This window comes from Triturus cristatus, chromosome 4_1 (assembly GCF_964204655.1).
Source record: "Triturus cristatus chromosome 4_1, aTriCri1.1, whole genome shotgun sequence".
NCBI lineage: Eukaryota > Metazoa > Chordata > Amphibia > Caudata > Salamandridae > Triturus > Triturus cristatus.
In genome coordinates, this window is record NC_140585.1 from 566,945,026 (window position 1) to 566,966,043 (window position 21,018).

The 21,018-nt window shown below is 42.8% G+C and overlaps 1 protein-coding gene across 8 annotated transcripts in view; it reads right to left on the bottom strand.

Annotated features, from left to right (window-relative positions):
• CACNA2D1 (calcium voltage-gated channel auxiliary subunit alpha2delta 1) overlaps positions 1-21,018 on the bottom strand; it is a 1,735,709-nt gene that overhangs the window by 102,823 nt on the left and 1,611,868 nt on the right. For 4 of the 8 annotated variants that reach the window (XM_085652893.1, XM_085652891.1, XM_085652889.1 and 1 more), the window contains 4 exons: positions 18,515-18,553; positions 13,042-13,113; positions 2,497-2,649; positions 2,349-2,401 (listed from right to left, as the gene is read on the bottom strand). In XM_085652893.1, coding sequence (XP_085509019.1) covers positions 2,349-2,401; positions 2,497-2,649; positions 13,042-13,113; positions 18,515-18,553 — 317 coding nt within the window. The remainder of the gene's footprint in view (positions 1-2,348; positions 2,402-2,496; positions 2,650-13,041; positions 13,114-18,514; positions 18,554-21,018) is intronic. The other 4 variants (XM_085652892.1, XM_085652894.1, XM_085652895.1 and 1 more) reach the window with 1 other exon arrangement.

The following is a 21,018-nucleotide window of genomic DNA, read 5'->3' on the forward strand; positions in this document are numbered from 1 at the left end:
ATGTATATTGGTCCCAAGATGGCTGCTAACACTTCTTGGATGAAGTACTGACAGCCAATCAGATCTCACGATGAGATGTGTGGTTAGGCTCCGCCCAGATATATCTATCTTTTTAACTCTAATTTTCTCAGGAACTACTGAACGGATTTACACCATTTAAGCAAAAGGCACGAGTCTGAACTGAGGACTACCTCTTTGCCAAATTTGGTGTAATTCCATTCAGCAGTTCGGGCTGTAGCTGCGTCAACAGGTCCTATGGGAAAATGCATGGGGAAAACGCATTTTGGGACCCACCTTTTTTTTCAGCCCCCGCTTGACGAATCACCGTGAAATTTTCAGGATAGGAGCAGACCGGAGCTGGCCAAAAGTTTGGAAAATTTTGCGAAGATTCGTCAATCGGCACCAACGTTATTCCAAATAGAATGTTGCAGATTTCCTATGGAAAATAGGTCCTAATTATAACTACCTACTGGCGACTGTATATATATATATATATATATATATATATATATATATATATATATATATATATATATATCATATTTTTACATATTAATAAGTAATCCCAAAAGCATGCATTGTATGCCTGCAGGCCAGAGTGCCAGAAGTGTAGGAGATGTTTCAAATATGTGCCCTCACACTGACTGATAGTTTTAGGTTACATTCTCAAAGAACAGGTCTAGGTATAATTAAAATTATTATTTCAAATCTGGCAAGACAAAAGACAGGCTTCACACTACCTCTTTTGACTTGGAAATACCAAATCTGGTAGCTCCTATTCATTGCCACAACACTCCCAGATACCTGGCCACCAACCCCAGTATGAGGGGAAACATAGTTTGGACCCACCCAGAGGGGAGGAGACGTATGTAAAGAGGGGAGTCATTTTAGAGAGAAACAAAGACAAGTTTGATCATCTTATATTGTGGACATCTAGCAATTTGTACTGTAGCACAAAGAAGAAATGCTACAAAATGAGTGGTGCATAGGGCAAGTAACTAGACAGGATTGGGATAGGAAATTCTCCAATAACTGAATAGTGCACAGGGTAAGGGTGGTACCTCAATACCACCTCCTCAGAAACATTCCTCTACCTGGTTTCGAAGATTCCTGATGAAGAAGGCTTTCTTGGAGGAAAAAAGACTGCTGAATCCTGATTTATGCTTGAAACCTCGTGTTTTCCTGCTCTTGAGACAAAAAAGGACTAGAACCCCTTAGTCTGAAAAGGCTCAGCTGACTACAGAGGAGTGGAACATGCATGAGCCCTAGCCGAGGAATGCCAACGGTCCAAGAAGCCTTTCATGAGGACCTTGGGGTTTAAGGAATGACCAGAAGGAACATTTCCAGCAGTTAAAGAAAATTGAGATCTAGATAGTTTTGAGCCTATGTAGAGCCCAGACACATTGCTGAGGCAAATTAGGGGAGGTCATCCTACTATGAGCTTTTTGCTCTAAAAAGACAAGCAGTGAGCCTTTGCAGTAAAGATATTCAGCTTTTGGGGAATCCTTTCTGCTTCAAATCTCGCCTCACAGACGGATTTTGAATTCCATTTTAAGAGACTAAAGCAGAGATTTATTCAAATGTTGTGCAGCAAGGAACAACAATCAAAGCAGCTGGCTGCGTTATAGACGGAGGAAAACAGAGCAGAATTGTATCTACAAAAATATGGTGCTGTTGATGTTATCCCTGTGCTGGTGCTCAAAGAGGCTGCCGAGGCCATGCACACACCTTTGCACCAATACTGTATGAGTGCTTTCTAGGACATGGTTTCTACTGGAAGGTTCTCCTTCCAGTATAAAAATACTGTGCTTAAACTAACTTTAAAACCTTTTCACATTGTATTTGTGCTCTACAGTGTAGCACACAAGAAGCATGGGCACGTTTTTACAAATTAAATTTCTCTAACTTAAAACCTGCCTCAAGGAGTAGTTAATGTTTGCTGCAAAGTCCTGTCAACCACTGTTAGTAGATAGGGTTCTGTATCCAAAAACAAGGGTGGCAGCATGGAAATACCCATGTACGACCCATGAGAGGTACCCTTGATAAACAGTAGCGAAAACTATTCTTTGCATTACGCCAAAGCTACTTGATTTGCCCAGAATCACAGGATGTTTGAGCCTCCAGCCCGGCTCGAAAACGATTCTCCAGCTACAAAGTCGGCCGTCTTATCCATGTAGCCAAACCCTCTCCTTTAATTTTTGTCATTTGCATTTTTTGGTTCAGTTACAGAAACAGTGTAAGTAAATATAAGGTAACTTCTCCAGAATTTGAAGGCATAGTTCAGCTCAGGCAAACAAATAAATGGCAACATTCAAATATATCTAAGGTAATTTCCTTTGTAAACTTACCAAGCAGCAGCAGAGGCCCACCATCCAATGTTTAAAAGATCAGCTATAGTGGGCTGCAAAATATGAAAGAGAGACTATAAGAATAAGAACAACTCATTTATACGTAGTGAAAACACTCACAAAATAGAACTGTGAAACTGAAGCGTACCACAAAAACGGAACGGATCCCAGCTCCTTGCTTCGGCTCAATGCCAGGGTCACATACGGACTGGTAATCATATGATTTATTAAAAGCATACAATGAGGCATTGAGGAGATTACGCATCAGTATGGGGTCAATTTCTCCAAAGAATCTTCCGATCTAACACAGGCAAAAAAACATGAATAAAGTGGTATCAATACATGGTATCAATAAATATCTAACTTCTAGCTAAGGTTAGCATGCATATAAATGTTACATGCAGCGTTCATCTACATTTTTGTGGAAGAAAAGAGCCAATACTTGCGTATTGAAGGCTTACAACTGTACTTTTATACCTATGACCTTAGTTTCATTGTTTTGGGATGCAAGTCATACAGAGAAAGAGAGAGATACGTTTTGAAAAGGACAGCCATTGTACCCGGGAGGGATGCAAATGCTATTATCATATACTTATTTGGATATATAATGTGTGAGGTATAGTAATATTTTGTACTTTTCTTTTTTTTCAGTCCCAACTAATTCAGACATCACAATTCACGTGTAAACAGAAACAAACACTGCAAAAGCCATAGATAGCCAAAGCCAAAAGGTCTGGCGTGTAACTGAAAGTCAGACTTATCAGTTTTGGCAATGCATTTTCGTATAGCATGTACAAATACCACAAATTTTTATTTTCATCCTTTCCACCAGCCAGGACAAATGTTTTACAAAAAGAGAAAATCGACAAAAACGCTTTAACTAATTGTGGCATTTGCAGGCCATCAGAGTTTTGAAATGGTGCCATCATCACTATCCTGATGCAGGCTGTAGTATATTAGATGTCCCTCGACCTCCAGATCAGAAAGCATCCCTATCGCTGTGAAGTTCCATTCTGTCTCTTGTCATCTTCAACCTTCACATGGAGCCGTTTAGTGCTCTACTCACAAATAGCAGTATCAAAATTCACCAACATGCAGATAGTACACAACTGTACTTGAAAATCTTCTTTGCTTCAGACATCCAATGCCTCAAACACTGCTTGCACATCATCCGGACCTGTATGTCCAGCTACCTGAAGCTCAACCCAACAAGGCAAATATCTTGTTACAAGCCAACTACAGCAAACATCAAGCAAAATACAGTGTATCTTGGCTCAATTATATCAACCTTGATGGCTTCAAACCCCTATTTTGACCAAATGCCAGTCACTTAGATTCCCCCTGGACATTATCCTCATCCTCAAGGAAGACATTTCCAAAAAAGTGAGGATGGACTGGTACCAGCTCTCTCTTTTTAAAGAAACTCAATTTGTTTCTTCCAGAAAGCGACTTCAGAACGGTTGTTCAAACCGTCGTTCTCTTGCAGGGTTCTGTGGTTTACTTAGGACACCAAGTAGGGGGCATCAAGGGTGCATCTCTTGCAGCCCAAAATTGGCACCATTCGCCATTGGAGTGGTGCTCCATATTGAGAGCTGAAGACCACAATATCATCAAGGTAGGTGGCACTGAAGTTCTCCAACCCAGCCGGGACCTGATTAACAAGCATCTGGAAGGTGGAAGGGGAGTTCTTCAACCCAAAAGACATGACCCAGAACTGGAAGTGCCCCTCTGGTGTTGAGAACACTGACCTCTCTTTTGCCCCCTCTGTCAAGGTAATCTGCCAGCACTCAGAGGTTAAATCAATTGTGCAGAGGAACTTGGCAGCTCTAAGCTGATCTGTGAGCCATACAGCTCTGGGGATGGAGTGTGCGTCAATCCAGGTGACTGCACTGAGCCCACGGTAGTCGACACAGAACCTGAGTTCAGGTGTGACGTATGGAGAGGCAGCCTTGGGAACCAACACCACTGGGCTGTATCACGGGCTGTTTGAGATCTCAATAAACCCTAACACTGCCATCTTGGAAACCTCCTCCTTGATGTTAGCCCTCACGTTATCAGACAGCCTGTAGTTCTTTACATATGTGGTGTCCCCAGTATGAATATCATGAGAACACCATGTAGTGAGTCCTGGTTAAGGGAGAACAAAGAGGCAAACTGCCCCAGCAACTGATGGAAGTCTCTCTGTCAATCTAGGGTCAGTGTAGGGGAGAGGCTGTCACCCTCCACTTAGCCATTGTGCTCTTTGGAGAATAGGAGGTTAGTTAGAGTTTAATCTCCTTGTCCACCCATCGTCTGTAACCAGGAGCATGGTAATCCCAAATCACCCAAAGTGGGCTTGAGCTGGTTCACATGCAGGACCTTCACATGGTTCCTAGGAGTCTTGAGGTCCACCAAATAGGTAACATCACTCTTGCACTCTCTCACCTCATAAGGCCCGGGCCAATGGTCCTGCAGTGCCCGGGGCTCCATTGCCCAAACGTTTTGGCCAGGCTGAAACTCAACCAGAGTGGTATTCTGTTTGTACTACCAATTCATGTCCTCCTGGATAGCTTCCAGTTTGCCTGTACGAGCTTCTGGAACCAAGCTGTCTGGTTGCAAAACACCAGCATGTAGCTAACTACAACCTGGTTTGGATTCCTGGGAGCCTACTCCCAGCTTTCCTTAACCAAACTGGGAGGTCCTCTCACAGGGTGTCCATATCAAAGTTCAAAAGGGCTGAAACCAGCCCCCTTCTGGGGAACCTTCCCCTAGGTGAACTAAAGGCATGGCAGGACGATATCCCACTTATACTTCATGGGTACCGGTAAGCCCATAATCATGCCTTTAAAGGTACAGTGAACCTTTCTGCCGACCCATTGGCTTGGGGGTGGTAAGGAGTGGCAAATGTATAGGTCTGCCCACATTCCTTCCACATGGCCTTCCTGTAGTTGATACTCCAGTCAGATACAACCGCCTTGGGAAAAACTCACAATAGTAAAGATCCCCATCAGTGCGCTAGCCCTAATGGGTACAGTCACTGTCCTGAGATACATAGTTTCTGGATACTGGGTGGCATGGTCCACCAAGACCAGTACAAATATGAATGCCATGACTGTATTGGAATACATAGTTCCCACAATGTTGGTGCAAACCCGCTCAAAAGGGGTGCTAATGACAGGGAAAGGTTGCAGGGAAGCTTTGCCCTTGACAACATCCATGTTGCACCAGGCTCAGGAACCTTTTGCTCAGTATATAGGAGATCATTCTCCCACTAGATCAGGTGCTGCCCTGAGGGTTCACCAGCTGACTGAGCCTCAGAGACTGGGCCTTAGCCTGCCGCTGAAGACCCACAAGAGTAGGACAATCCTTTTGCTCCTTGAAGAACTCTTCCCTGGAGGGACCCCCTTCCTGCTGCCAGTTGGTCAGCTCAGGCAGGTTCCCTAGCTCGGCCACATCTTTCCCTGTAGGTACTAGGGGCATCTCCTCAGGTACTGCTTCCTCCCAGACCATGTGAATTTCAAGAGCAGGTTTCCTGCGCCCCTTGCTCTTCCTCTTCTTGGTCTGTTCTGGGACCGTTCTTCCAGGCTCCAGGTCCTTCTGACAACCCTCTTGACCTGCCATGGACCGTGTGGTCAAGCATACCCACTCAGGCAGCCTCACCATCTCCAAGTGTGATCTGAGCTCCACTGTCTTCCAGATGGTATGCTCCATATGGTTGCCCAGCAGACAATTCACAGGCATGAATGGACTCACAGCTACCTTCAGCAGACCTGAGACCCCCCCCCCCCCACTCAAAGGGAACTGAGTCGCAGGATAGTGGCTCTCACGGGTGTCAGCAGCAACAACTTGGTGGAACATATATGGAACTGAATGCTCTGAAGACAACAGATGACACCTGTTGTTTGTCATGCTGGCTCCTGTGTCTCTCAGAACCTCTACCCTCTGCCCATTGATAGACATCCCCTGAATGTACTTTTAAGTATTGTCAGGCATGCGTGTCTCTGTACCATCTCTCCATCAGCCAGTGACACTAGAGTCAATTCTTTCTCGCTGACATTCATAACACTTTCGGAAGCCTTCCCTACAGACGTATTATCAAGGAACCATTTATTTTTCTTTTCAGCTGGGAGCAGAGATCCCTGACCCTCAGAACTAATTTGGGGCTCTTTAGAGAACTCCTTGCTATTTTTGCCCCACCACTCTTTTTGTCTAATGAGGACCTTTGTGATCATCCCCCCAGTTGTCCCCAGTGCTGATCCAGCCGTCTGTCTCCTTAGCAAGCTCTCTGGGGTCAGTGAGCCTACTATCAGCAAGAGGTTGCTTCAGATCTGGAAAGCAAAGACTGAGAATATGCTGTGTTGCAGAACAAATTATCCAGCCCCTGATAATCTCTTATAGCACTGCCCTTCACCCAACCATTCAGTGCATTGCAAAAGGAATACAAACAATCCACTCAGGTCTATTGGGAAAGCTTCAGACTATCCCTGAAGTTTTGTATGTGTTATTTCAAGGTCAAACCAAACTTCCGTATTAGGGCCTCCGTCATGGGGGATACCTCATCCAGTCACACCCTTCTAAGGCCAGTAGAGTGTTCTTCCACTCAAAAGGAAAATGTCACCAAAGACTAGCTCCCCAATCTGCCTTAGGGACCTCATGCATTTGGAGTGCAATTTCATAGGCCTCAAACATCTGCCTATGCTGTCTCCAACCACAAAATCAAACACCAGATCCTTGGGTATGTAGGCCCTCCTGACAGAGGGCACAAAAGAATTGCTTCCACCATCCCTGATGGACTCCACCTGTCTGGCCTTGATGTCTAGCTCCATCAGGCTTGACTCCTGTCCCAACATCATATTTTTTCCCTCTGTTGCAAATATTCTCTCCTCCAAGGCCTGTTTCTTTGCTTCTAAGGCCTTCTCCTTCTCCAATTGGAGCTGAGCCAGCTCCAATTTTAATTTCCTTTCCTCCTTCCTGCCCACCAGCTCCTCTGGGACAGGCCTTTAGAAGAAACACTACTCCCTGCCCTGAGGGGGGCATCTCTCCTTGCAAGCTGGCTGCCTTCTGTCCCACAGGCAGTCACAGATTCTCCACTGAATACTTGTCCATCTGGTCATCCTCCTCTACGTCCTCATCATCTTCATCAGGGATCTCATGTGCTGCAACTCTAGATTCTATCCAGGCCCTCAGCACTTTGGACACTCCACCCTCTTGGTGAAGCCTTTGGCAGAAACCCCAAACTTCTCCAATTTGGACAACTCAGAACCCAGGTATTCAGGTAAAGGTGCAGCACGTCAAGGATGCCAGTTCTAATGCAATTCTTCTGGCTCCATCTGTAAAATACCTGTGAGAGCCTTTCCCTGGGGGCTGGATTGGGAAAGATCCTGCATTTACTTAGAGGTATTCATCATGCAAATAAGGAGACAAGATGATCACCTCTTTTGAATAGAAATAAAATGTTGATTGCTCCAAAGTTAGTCTACATTTTAATTTAGAAGGAGGCAAAGATGGTCCCATATGGACTCATAGTCTCCTAACAAAACCAGGCAGCATTGTAGGAATGGCTAGATTTGTACTGGCCTTTGAAGTAAGGGCTTTTGGTGGACACAGCCCTAGAAAACTGGGTTCTAAAGGTTCCTAGTCAAATGTCCCCTGACACCATTCCCAGAACACTAATCTCTAATCGGTTTAAACTAAACTCAACAGCACAGGAAAATGGTTTATGTGTGCATTTATACTGAATTAATTGTATCTTAAGTTGATTAATGAAAGGCATCATTTGTAGTTCAGCATGTGCTTACCAGTGGATAGATTAGTTTCTAATTGCAATCAACAGCATTATAGATAATCATAATATTTTCAGAGAAAAACAGCTAACAGGAAAGAGATAAAAACAAGCTCTGGCATAGCCAATATGTCTCGCTTTTGGGACCTTATAAGTATTTAGTTATGCAGCACACTATCCTTGGTGCAACAACATCAACCGTTGCATGGCTAAACACTTATAAGGTCCCAAAGGCGAGGCCTAGTGGCTATGCCAATGCTTGTTTGTACATGAGGCTCCGTGGGTTTATACTAAATATAACTGTGTGGAAACCACTTGGCATTGAGATGAACATGTGATTTTCAACAGAACAAATATTTTATATTTGACTTTTCTTCCAAAATCTCCAGCTGAAAACACATAATAACGTTGCCAATGCAAAGCGCTTTCAAATGAGTTGCCTCTAAACACTTTGACTATGACTTTTATGACTGATAGAACCAACTGGGCTCAGGCACTCAACCTTAGAAGGATAAACGACAGACCCGGCTAAGACGGGATGAAAAGGCTTGATGGACCGCTTCTATGCAAGTCACTGCATGCACTGCCTAGGTCACTGAGCTGTCTCGTTGGATTATATTTAAAATAGAGGGCAAATAACGAAAAATTCAATTCATGGAAAATTCCACAAATGACTTGCAGGGAGAGGAAATAGCGGAATAAACTCAAGATATATAGACAGAAAAAGAAAAGAAAATGCTGACAGGGACAAACGTGTGCCTGGAGGCAGCGTAGGGGTCTTACTTTCAAAGCACTGCCTGATGCCAGGAGCGGACAGGCACAAGGTCACACAGGTTAACGTGTTTACGATCTTGCAAGGAGGCCTCAAATATCAAGACACACGTGCCCATGTATACATATATGAATAGTATTATTAACATTTTACGCTATCCAATTGTCGATCCTTCGAATAAGCCGCAGTTACGTCGCACGTGGCTGGCCCTTTGATGCCTTTCTTTGCGCGCGCATCCAAGTTTGATAATATTGAAAATATAATGACCGCGAATGTAGCTCACAAAACTAAATAAAAGGGCGCTTGGTGAGCGGCTTTACGCGCACTTCTCGGTGTCCCTTCTTGGCGGCTTAAAGTGATAACTTTCAATCATATTAACCAAACCCCACCGAATTTGCATAAAATGACAGATTACCCCACAAGTAGTTTCTTTGCCGAATTTGCATTTTCGTGGCACATATCGGATGGTAGATCGTGGCATTATAATCTGGAATTACCTGCTGAAGGTTTTAAAGAAAGCGTAAAGCGCAAGTTAGTATTTATTTATTTCAATGCTGACTCATGGCATGGAAGGGGGTTCACAAAGGTCACAATTTTTCTGCTGAAACACCTTTTATCACGATTCATTCCTGAACACAACTTGGTACAACATCCGATAACTGAACATTAGAGTAGTTTAAATAAAGTATGAGGGCGCGGCTGGAAAAAACACAATTCAGGTAGAATGAGTGTGATCGCTTGTGCACCAATACGATTATTTTACTATTGAACCGTATGCAATGAATTTCAAAGTGGGGTCTGCGGTGTTGTCTGTTCACAGCGCACACACAGGTGTGGGTAGGCGGGGCCAGGTGCGCACACTGCAGCACAGACAGGGGTTCAGCTTTAATAGCAGCATTTCAAGAGATTTACAAAGAGTTAGACTCCTGCCGATGTTAAACAACGGAAGCGTCTTCTTGGGGAAAATAATGAAAATAAAAAGGAGATAAAAAGACGGGAGCAAACGAACATTGTAATGGAAGGAAAAATAAGCAGAATCGAAGAAGGGAGTAGAAAAGAAAGGGGTCATTAAAACAGAAGGAAAGAGAAACTAATAAAAGAAGAGGAGGGAAAATGCACGGAATGGAAGAGGAATTGGAAAATGAACAAATAGAGGAATCGAAAGGAAATAAAGGAGAAAAAAAAGGGGAAGGAAATTAATAGAAGAGGCAAAGAAAGAAGGAGATAAACAGGAATGAAGAAGACGGAAAGGCAAGGAAGGAATAGGGAATACAAGAGAAATAACAAGAAGAAGAGTAAATACACAGAAGAGAGTATGAAATAAACTCGACAGGAGTGTATCAAACAGAAAAATAATAAACAGAGGGTAGAGGAAATGTACAAGAAATAATGGAATTAGGGAGAATTGAAAAGCATAGGGAGAGGGAGAGGACAGGACATAAAAAGGATACAAAGAAGATGAATTAGGTGTAAGCAAAATAACGTATACAAAAGAAAAAAAGTAGAAGACAAAAGGTGACAATAAAGGCACAGTGTAGAATGTAAAATAAGTAAAAGCAGGCAGGATAAATATAAGAGAAGAACAAGCATTGGCCGCGCGCGCAAGACGCCATATGTGATGGGGGAGGGGGAGAAGCGGGAGTTGTGTGCGCGCACGGCCAAAGCTTGGAAAACAAGCATTGGCCGCGCGACGCGGGCGGAAAAAGGGAAAGCTCCAGATGTCGCCTCGGGCGCTGAAAGCTGCCGGCTGCGCGCGTGCACGCTCGCGTGAACGCAAGCACTAGGCTGTGTGGCAGCACTTTCAAAGCCCATAAACTAAATGTCTCGGCCAGTCCAGCGCATGCACTGGATCAGGCGAGACCTACAGTTTATCACCTTCATAAACTATATGTCTGCTCAGTTAACTGCCTTTCACACTGTATGCTGGCTCTGGCAGCAGGTATATTGTGACATCTGGGATAAATTATTGCACTAGGTTAGCAATGTAGTTTTCTTATTACAGATAAAGTAGCGATGTCACAATTGGTTTGTAATGGGGAGATTAGAAGCAAGTTCTCATATATTTTATTACAGGTGACCACGTATTAAAACATGATATTGATATCATCATTGATATTATGCAAATGTATATCATATAATGATTAATACCTCAAATTCTTCTCTAATTTATTTAACTTGTAACTTTTTAGGTCTGCTTTTTAAACAAAAGATGTTTTTGTTGCTATATGAGAATACGATTAATGAATATTATTTTCTAAATGTTGATAAATGTTTACCACGTTTACCCCGTTTCTCCTCCAATATATATGAGCTATATATAGTGGCTTGTACTGTGTATGAACTAAGGGTGGGTGGAATTTGCAAAATTGACTTTTGCAAATTATCGCGAAATTGAGCAAAATCTCCGCGAGAATGCGGAACTTTCGCGAAGATGCGAAGATTGCCTTTCCCGCCCGTTTGTGATGTGTTTTTGCGTGCTCGCAGGGAAATATATCTCCAACTTGCCCATGCGGTCGCTAATGGGCGCGGCCATCTGGCTCGCGATGCTTTCCTGTTCGCGATCGCAATGACATGGTCGCGATCGCAAACTCTTGCGGGATAGCGTGACTGGCTACCAACAATCCAACATCTTGTGGCGCGTGCGAATGGGTAGGAAAACTAGTCGGCGAATGAAGGGACCCGGTATGTCGCGACCGTGCGCGCAAGAACGCATTTTTAAAGCGCAAACAAGAAAAATACTTCCGTTTCGCGGCAGATTGCGAAAGTTTGGTCATTTTCTCGCTCTCCGCGGAACGTGAAAATGTCAAAATATCGCAAATTCCGCAAGCGGAATGAAATTTACCGCCCAGGTCTAGTATGAACCTCCATATACGTCCAATAAGTAACACTTCCACCATCATGCATTATGTTCTGGAGTGTATGTGTGAAGCTCGTACATCACTCTATTTGACTTGGGTGATTGCACGTTGGCGTGATTGCACGTGTAGAATTGCATAACTAAAGAAAGCATGAACAATTTTGATCATAACTAGCCTGGGTAACTTGGATGTAAAACTGGCCTCCACCACGTACCCATGTAGCAAGACAATGTTATGCGGCTGAGTGTTTTACTACAAATCCATTGTACACTGTGTTAATGTACAATAGGTAATGCCATAAATGTTTTGCTGTTCACCGATAATTCAAGCTAGTCTGAGGTGCGATGCTGCCACCAAGTGTGTTTCCAGTCTAGGAAGGACCTGGCTTGGCAGTTCGGGGTGGACTGTTCCCAAGAGGAACAGGGTCAAGGATAATTTGCATATGGCTGGGTCCAAACTGGGGTGGGTGGTGAACAATAGAACGGTGGAATAAACCCAGAGCTTTGTGACTGAGGTGAATGTTTGCAATGTTCAGCATTGCGTCCATCATTTTTTCCTTTTGCTTTTGGCACAAAGAGACAGACAATTTGTTTTCAACCCAGGACAAACCAGCCATGCGTTTTTTTTTACAACAAAACAATGAATTTGAGTGTTAGGGACCGGATCACATAAAACTTTGATCCTTAGATGTCAAAGGGTTAAACGAAACCAAACTTCTGCCAAATTAAACCAGCATTTGTATGGAATTTGGATCTGCATCTAGCGGCAGCGCTCTTAGACATAAATTACTGCATGTAACAAGCCTCTCAGAACAATTTCTCGTGAATAAGGCTCGATATAAATTGTGGGACTTCCAAAATCAATGTTCCATTTCTAGAAGGCAATTACCCCGAAATGGTTAGTTAATGGTAGGAAGGTGCATAGAACTGTATGACTATATTATTTTAAGCCATTCTACCATTAACGGAAGCTATTACAGTATAGTTTTTGCTCTGTGTAGTTCAAAAGGTCAGTCTACATTTATGTGGGTTGAGTTTAAAAAATAGCCTAATATTGAGATGCAATACTAAGTGCGATCGATAACTTTTTGTTAAAGGAACCAATGTTGTGCTGCTGTTTCATTTGGGCCGTACTTTTCACATATTACTTTAGAGGAACGACATGAAAAGAAAATGGTTGCTCAATCACTCCACGTGCTATTTCATACTTGGAAGAGACGTTATAGAAGATATAATGCAATAATAAATTCTGAATTATGCTTTGTTGGAAATGTCAACAAGGAAGAAATGATCAGACACGTACCTCTGCATTATACTCATCTCGGTTTGACATCAAAAGAAACCCCCCGTCGTCCAGTATCATGCAGTCCACGTGCTACAAATAGACCAATAGCCATCAGTTCATGAAAACACCTTTAAAAATATCACCATTAGAAACTGAATTTACTCAGTTGCTATGTGGTAATCAGTCAACGTCATGTATTTGGCACCTTTATTTTTGGTAGACATACAATGATACTAAAGTAGACAGAAAACAGGTCCACGGTAGATCATAACAAAACAATGCATGCGTGCATACATGGATACATATTATGCATTGAAACCTTGGTTCAGCTATTGGGAGAAATGTAAAATAACAAAGTACACGGTAAAATGTCATAACAATTATGAAGTTGCCCTACTGTTTCTACAAATGTGTCCCTAGACCAGTGTTTGCTACCACATTTATTAATTCAAATTTGAAAGTGATGACACTTCACAAATGGAAGGCCTGTATGTTAAACAATGAGGATCAAAGAAGTGGGTGTGTCTTTAAAAGAGTAAAGTTTTAGAGCTGTTTCATCGTGTAACCAAAAATCTTGTGAGAAATGTGTTTATTGCAGTTTCTGTCTGAATGTATGGAAAATATGTCACTATTTGACTACACTGAGAATGCATTAATATCACGTCACGTACCTACATGAACTTATGGTAATTAATTGGTGTTGTGCTAATCACGGATTTGATGACAAATTGTCGGTAGTAAAGGCAGACAGTATGGAAGTCACATGCTGCTAATTGGTAAAGCCTGTAACAGTAAAAAGTATTTATTTCAATCTTCTAAAAATGGTGTTTGAAAGGTAAATATAGTTATTGGTATTTGGGATGAAAGTTGTTAGGGGCTATGTAGTTTTGTTCATACATATCCTAGCTTGGATAGCATGGTCAATTCCCAACGCCCAAATTGGATCCTAGAGATAATTCCTTTTATCATCCGTGTACTTCACGTTTTTACGTGAATCCTCAGTCAGTCTCAGCTCTGAGGGCCTCATTCAAATCTAAAAGGAATGCCTAACCATCATCATCTGAAAGAAAGACTAAGATGACTCTGTTTAGTTGCATAAAACATGGAATCGTGGATATTTGTAAGATTGAGACACGTCAATGAAACCATGGCTGCAACCCACCGAGAGGATTCAGGATCAGGGCTGCATGCATGCACAGGGACTGACAGTGAGCATAGGCACAGTGTTCACATTTTGTGTACACTACTTCCCTTCTCTGTGGTGTTTTAATCCCGGAATTATATTTGATTATCAATATTTAGAGGAATATCTTATCTTCAAAGAAGTGACCCCATTTGCCTGAGCAGGAAAAATGTGAAGGCGAAGTTACAAGGCGTCCAGGATGTTAATTTCCGTGATCTCAGGATTCCCTATCAAGCTAGTAAAGAGTATCTTACAGATTCCCCTTGAGTGCAGTATGATTATCCCCAAGTCTACGCGTGAAGGCTTTACAGATGTTTTTTGCAGCTCGCAGGTTCACACTACATTGTCCAACTGGGTTTCCTCAAACTTCTATGTCAATGTTCTCGCTTACTTATTTCTTCATAAGCCACTTGTCTTGCAGTGTCTGCTAGTAATGGTGATGTCATTTCTATAAGTGTGCCGTATGAGATAAATAGTGCATATTGCCTTCTATGACTTCTAAAAACCATAAACAAATCTGTAAGATTCTCGACTTTTCGCTCAGTGAAATTAAAGAGGGTTGTGACTTAATATGGGCGATATAAGTGTCAGTATATTAAGCACCAGCGTTTTCATTACTCTCTCAAGTTATATTACTGAAGGTGTACTGAACCTGCCTACTTTGTGGGGACAGGGAGCACATCTATTTATTTCTCAAATTATACCCTGGACTTTTGTCAATGCAATAACTAAAGAGAGAACAATTTGCTGGCCATGATGCGTGAGGATCCTTGTCTGATTGATGTCTGCCATAGATAACTTGATTCCAGTGATGTGGAAAGTTGGTCTATTAAGGCAGACCATAGCTCGAGCTTCAGACCAACCATTGGCTATGTAAATTATTCCTGTGAGTTTTATTTTTCATCCCACTATCCTGGCACCTGGCTTGGCTGGCACTCACGAGTTGTTGTAGACAACATGCTCTGTGTATTCATCCTTTTATAAATCTTAAATTTTGACTTGCTTCATTTCTAAATGTTCAATCTTTCAAACTTGTAATTCCTCTCTGTTCCCCAGCACTAGCTGAAGAACTCCTGATGTTTTCCATCAGCAATTCAATCATCCTGAGTGTCTCTGAGGAAGAGTGTGCTCACTCTCTGCATTCAACTCAGATCTTCCTTATTCCTTCCCTTTGAAGTGGAGATAAGGCCGTTTTCCCCCTTTTTTACCTTCTAAGGCGTTGATTACTATCGCCCCAGAAGTGCTACAAATCTTATCCATTACCTTGGGGTTCATAATTTAATAGGTGACATAAATAGCACATATTATGATTTTTCCTTATTACAATGGGGAATAACACATGGATTTTGGTATTTTTCAACCAGTCATAAAACAACAAAGCACTCGAAGGTTCAGCACAATATAGACAGGGTGTTAGACCTGTCAGCCCTTTGGGTGGTCCCTCCTCATCATTATTTATTTTGTCCCACTTTTGCCTCAAACTCTGTTATAATTTTTCCTTTTTGGGAACCACCAGACTTTTTAGTGTTGATGCAGGGTCAGGGAGCCATTTTCCCTACCCCTGGAACTTCTGTCTGAGGGCCTGAGACACAAAATGGTGGCCACCCATTGTCACCTGTGACATCACCAGAACCCACTGGAGGTTTCTAGAACCTTCTGTAACATTCTAGAACCTTGTGACAGTGGGAGGCAGGTTAGAATGTTGGGAGGCCATCTCAGAGTGGCAGTTGGCATCTGACTAGAGAAGAGAGAGGACAGATATAGAAGGAGGTCGGAGTAAGGCAGCAGGGGTGGAAACCAGTGCTTGGAGTGGGGTCCAGAAACCCACCCTTGATGCTAGTCCCTACTGACCAAGCCCAGCCTAAAGCCCTGTGTGGGACCAAGTCCAGAAGAACCACCTTAAGGACCTGAATATTTGGAACAGGCCTTAAAGAGGAAGAACAGCAAGCTCCTGACCTGTTTAGCAGTGTCCTCCTGGAGTCCTGACGTCGAGAAGCCTGGAGACCTGGGGCCTGAGGTAGAGAAGCGGCGCTGACAGAAAGCAGACGTCGTACCCGGAGCCGCCAGAGGTCGAGTGAGGTCGCCGATGGAGGTCGTGGAGAGGCGCCGGAGGTCGAGTGGAGATTCACCCGAGGTCGAGGTGAGGGCGCCGACGGAGGTCGTGGAGAGGCGCAGGAGGTTGAGTGGAGATTCACCCGAGGTCGAGGTGAGGCGTCGACGGGGGAGTGAAGTCCGCCCACCGGAGTCGCCGGAAACTGAGGTGAAGCGCGCCGGAGGTCGGGAGTGGAGATCGCACTCCGGAGACACCCGGAAGCGGGGAGACCGTGTCCCTGCGACGCCGGAAGGCAACATCGAGTCGAGACCGCCCAGCGACATCGAGTCGAGACCGTCCAGCGACATCGAGTCGAGACCGCCCAGCGACATCGAGTCGAGACCGCCCAGCGACATCGAGTCGAGGCCGCCCAGCGACATCGATCCGGAGCCGCCTCACGGAGTCGACACAGCGCCGAGCGGAGCCGATCATCGTGAAAAGGGCAGTAAGTGGTAGAGGGGGCGTCTGAGGCCCCGTGGAGCCCTAAAAGACCATTCTAGGGGCTAGAGGGGTGTTAGAACCAGCCGGGGAGTGCCAGGGGTGAACTAAGACTGGTGCAGTGACATCTGTGAGGGGCTGTGTAGTTTGGAGGGCCAGATCTTTAGGTTACCCTGGTTCTGCCTCAGCTTAGGCCCCAGCCTTGACCAATCTAGGTAGGACACCCCCATGCCATCCAAATGACCACAAGCTGTGTATGGGCAAAGTAAGACCAAGTTACCTCATGAAAGTGATCTGATCTGTAACTGTCATTGATTGCTTTTCCTTATTTATTGAGGGTGCTTTATTTATTCTCTTCCACTAATTTATTCTTGCACTGTATTTATTGTCTGACTGTATTTATTTGCCGTCTGTATTTATTGCACATCTATTTATTCTTTGCTTAATGAGGACCTGAACCTATTTATTGAAATCCCAAAGTAGCATTGTTTATTTGACCTGCTCTTTTAAAGGAAAATCCTATTGTATTGTATTTATGTTATGAAACCTGCAACTAAGAGAAATTAAGATAAAGACATATATATTTTCATCTTGTCTTTCATAATTTTTACGGTGTAGTGTCGTTTTTGGAACGGATGAACGCATGGTTATTGTGAGGGTGTGACGTACGCTTAACATGGTGCCTGAGCCCCAACCGCTCGAGCCAAGCTACCACTGTGCTGGGAACCTGGTGACTGCTAACCCGGTTGCCCGGTTTCCAACACAGGGTTTATGTGGGTTTCGCAATATAGTAAGTCATTCGTAATTGAGGCCATAAGGTGCATTCGAGGGATGGGTGAAAAACATGCAATTGTGAGTTATAAAACCTTTTCAAAACATCAATTTCGAAATATGAAAGGGTGCGCTTTAATAAACACCCATAATTTAATTCCACTTTGTAAACGGAATGTCAAAAAGCACATCAACTAGCCGTGATAGCGATCAAGGTATGTGATCATTGTTTGGAAATGTGCATTCGAAATTAGCATACTCATTACCAAATCTATCTAACAATGGTGTTCCACCTTTAGAAACTGAGTAATGCAGTTTGGCTGGGAAGATGGCAATGCCGAGATGTTTCTTTTTTATGTGCATGTTAAACAGTTCTGTTGACAGGTGAGTTAACTTTTAGAATCCAGGAGCAAATACAAGAAAATCAGCTGCCATATGCCAGAAGGTTGGAGACATTCTCTGGGGAAAGGCCATCATTCCGGCGTCAATTGTACAATGACAGCTCTTTGTGCATAAACTGGGCCTGTAGTCTGCCATCTGCACACTGGTATCTCTGAGTGTGAGGCATCTGCTGCCATTGTATAGTATGTGTTAATCTACTCTCACCAATTAATTGTTGCTTTCATTTTATTTAAATTAAGCCGTGTAGCTGGTGCTGAACAACAGTATTCTAGTTTTAATAGATCAGAGTCATAAATATAAATATAGATGAGAACTTCCTTATTTTCTGTCCAACCTAGACTGCAAAATGGACCATGGAATTGAATTCTTGTTGTAAAATAAAAGTACACATTGAAAGAGGGCTTTGCCAAAGAACCTCAACGGCTATTGGATAAAACAAGTACTCCTACTTTCTTTTAAATATGTATTATACCCAGTGCCAAAACAGCTAATTCACTCCATGTGATCCCAAAATGAATGCTACTCTTAGGAAATGCTGAGTCTGTGACTAGAGAAGCATGTGTGACGTGCACTCCCTTTATAAAGTGATTTATGTGTGCTCTTACCTTACTGTTTCTTGCACAGTCACAGATTTCATTCTTATACTGAAGGATAGGAATTGATAACAAATAGCAAACATTGTTAATTCAAGATAAGGAGACAGCACAATGTTGGGTTATTAACACATAGCTACAAACAGTCACAATTGGTTCAATGAAAGGGAACAAGTTTTGCTACGAACAAACAACAGGAAAATACGGACCCATACTAATGGGTGTGATGTTATTGTTACAAATTATTTATAACTTGTTATAAATAATTTTAAGGTATCATTGTAGGAACACAGATTAATACATTTTAGTAATCTTTGGTTAAACATATCAAGTTGTATTCTTGATGGACAACTCGCATATTGACATGTTGCTGGACTCTGTTTATTGATCGTATTAGCTATTAGCAATTAATATTACACATATTTCTGTTGCATCAATCACTTAGACATTCAGTGTCCGTTTCATTTTGATCAAGTCAGTACCACAGTAGTATGATATGGGGAACGCCTTATGGCTCTTTCACCCTATGCAGGCAAAGTTACCACCCGAAATTCCAAAGAAAAACGTTTTAATTGACACAGTAATTCACCTTCCCACCTATTTTTCCTCCAGATCTAATAATACCCATTATTGTCTCCCACCTAGAAATCTACCCTTTACATTTAAGGTACTCCAAAATGTCTGTAACATATGCTTATTATATACACTGATAACATGTATTGCAAAGATTATACGAACACAATTGATAACTGAAAAATGAAAAATCACTTTGCAACCCAAATATATCGTAGATATGGAAACTCTTCTTTACAAAGTAACAACATAGATACCAATATACTTGTATCTCTAGATTAAATTAATAAATTACATCTTCTGAGGATAAAAAGGACAACAGGACAAGATATTTTGTATGAATGTGTATCAACCATGATGCAGATGGTTGTCCAATTATGTATGTAAACCTATAACAAATGGGATTTTCGTTAGAAATTGACTATTTTGTCAAAAATTATTACAATTAGATTGAGATCTTTTGCTTATTATATTTTCTAGCATATACACAAGTTGCTGTCTCTCTGAACGGGATCAGCTTATCCTCGTCTATGACATATTATATTAGATTATATTTGTGGGCAAAAATCAATGTTTTGATGTACTAATGACGTTGACACACTTTAACGGATGTGAATGAAATATGCGATACCCGAAATTGGGCTTAATTGCGAAACACCTGCCAGTCATACAGGCTTGTCAAACCGCTCCTTGTTATGAGAAAATTAAAATAATGTCGATCCCCTCTTTAAAGTAGCTGTAGAACAGGCCCTGTGCACAAGAGGTCGATGTCTGCGTTAGTGAGATAGGATGGGCATGGCCTGTCCTACGGCCAGGCCTTTCAACCGGAGGTCATGGTCGAAAGCCAAACACTGCTGACTTGAGTGGAAGGAATGCTGTCATTCACAGCCAGACTGGGAACCGAAACCGGCCCTGGCCAAAAGCTCGGCCTGCCCCCAGGGGGGAGGTGCTAAATGGAAGCACCACGCCAGACTCACCGCTGTCAATGTTGTTATAGGGGGCAGATATTGCAGCTATGGAGCAAAACCAGCCCCCAGTATCACAAATAGGCCCCCAGGGGTCCAAAATCGGCCCCCACCCTGGCCGCCCACTGGGGAAATACCCGGTGCCCGCTACAACCAGTCTGGCCCTGCTATCACTAGAGATATTGTGTATGATCAAAAATGTACAGCTAGTGTCCATGGAAGAGGGACGAGCCAAAGTGCCTGGACGTATGCCTGGCCCAGAGTCCAGAGGCTCCGCATAGCTAGTTTAGGCAGGATGGGATGACAGCAATATAATATTGGACACAAACATCTCTGAAAACCGTTGTTAAAGCTAATTTATGATTACCTCTGCTCATAACATAATTAACATTTGTTAAGAGAAGAGGGGCAGAGGTGGACAATGATAGGCCACACAAGTGGGATTGGCAATATAAAGACTGGGAAATATGTTGGTTGAGTAATGAACATTACAAGTGATAAATCCTTGACTTATATGTCACAAAATCGGGGAAGGGATGTTTATGGGTCAGCTGGCTGCAGAAGGCTATAACTCTAGAAATATTTTATAATACATTCACTTAAAATAATAGCTGTACAGTAGAAAGAGCGTGATATGATCGCAGTTTACGAAGACAATAGGATTGAGACCAACTTGCAAGTGAATACCTAGAACACAGATCTGATGGAATGCACATGCATGTCCTAAAGAGTATCATCTACCTGTAATCAATGATTTGGGAGGGAAGTCAGAGAACTTGGAGGAAAGGGCCACCATCATGAATGGAGCAGACTTCTCTGTAGGCAGAGCTTGAATAGTAAAGGGAACGGTATGTGTCAGAGTATTCTGGGCTGTTTTTTGGCAAAGGAAATGAGGAGGAAGCTTAATGTGTGTGAATATTGAGTGGCTGCAGGTCAGTAGGATACTTGTTGAAGATCCTATTAAATTCATGTACCTGC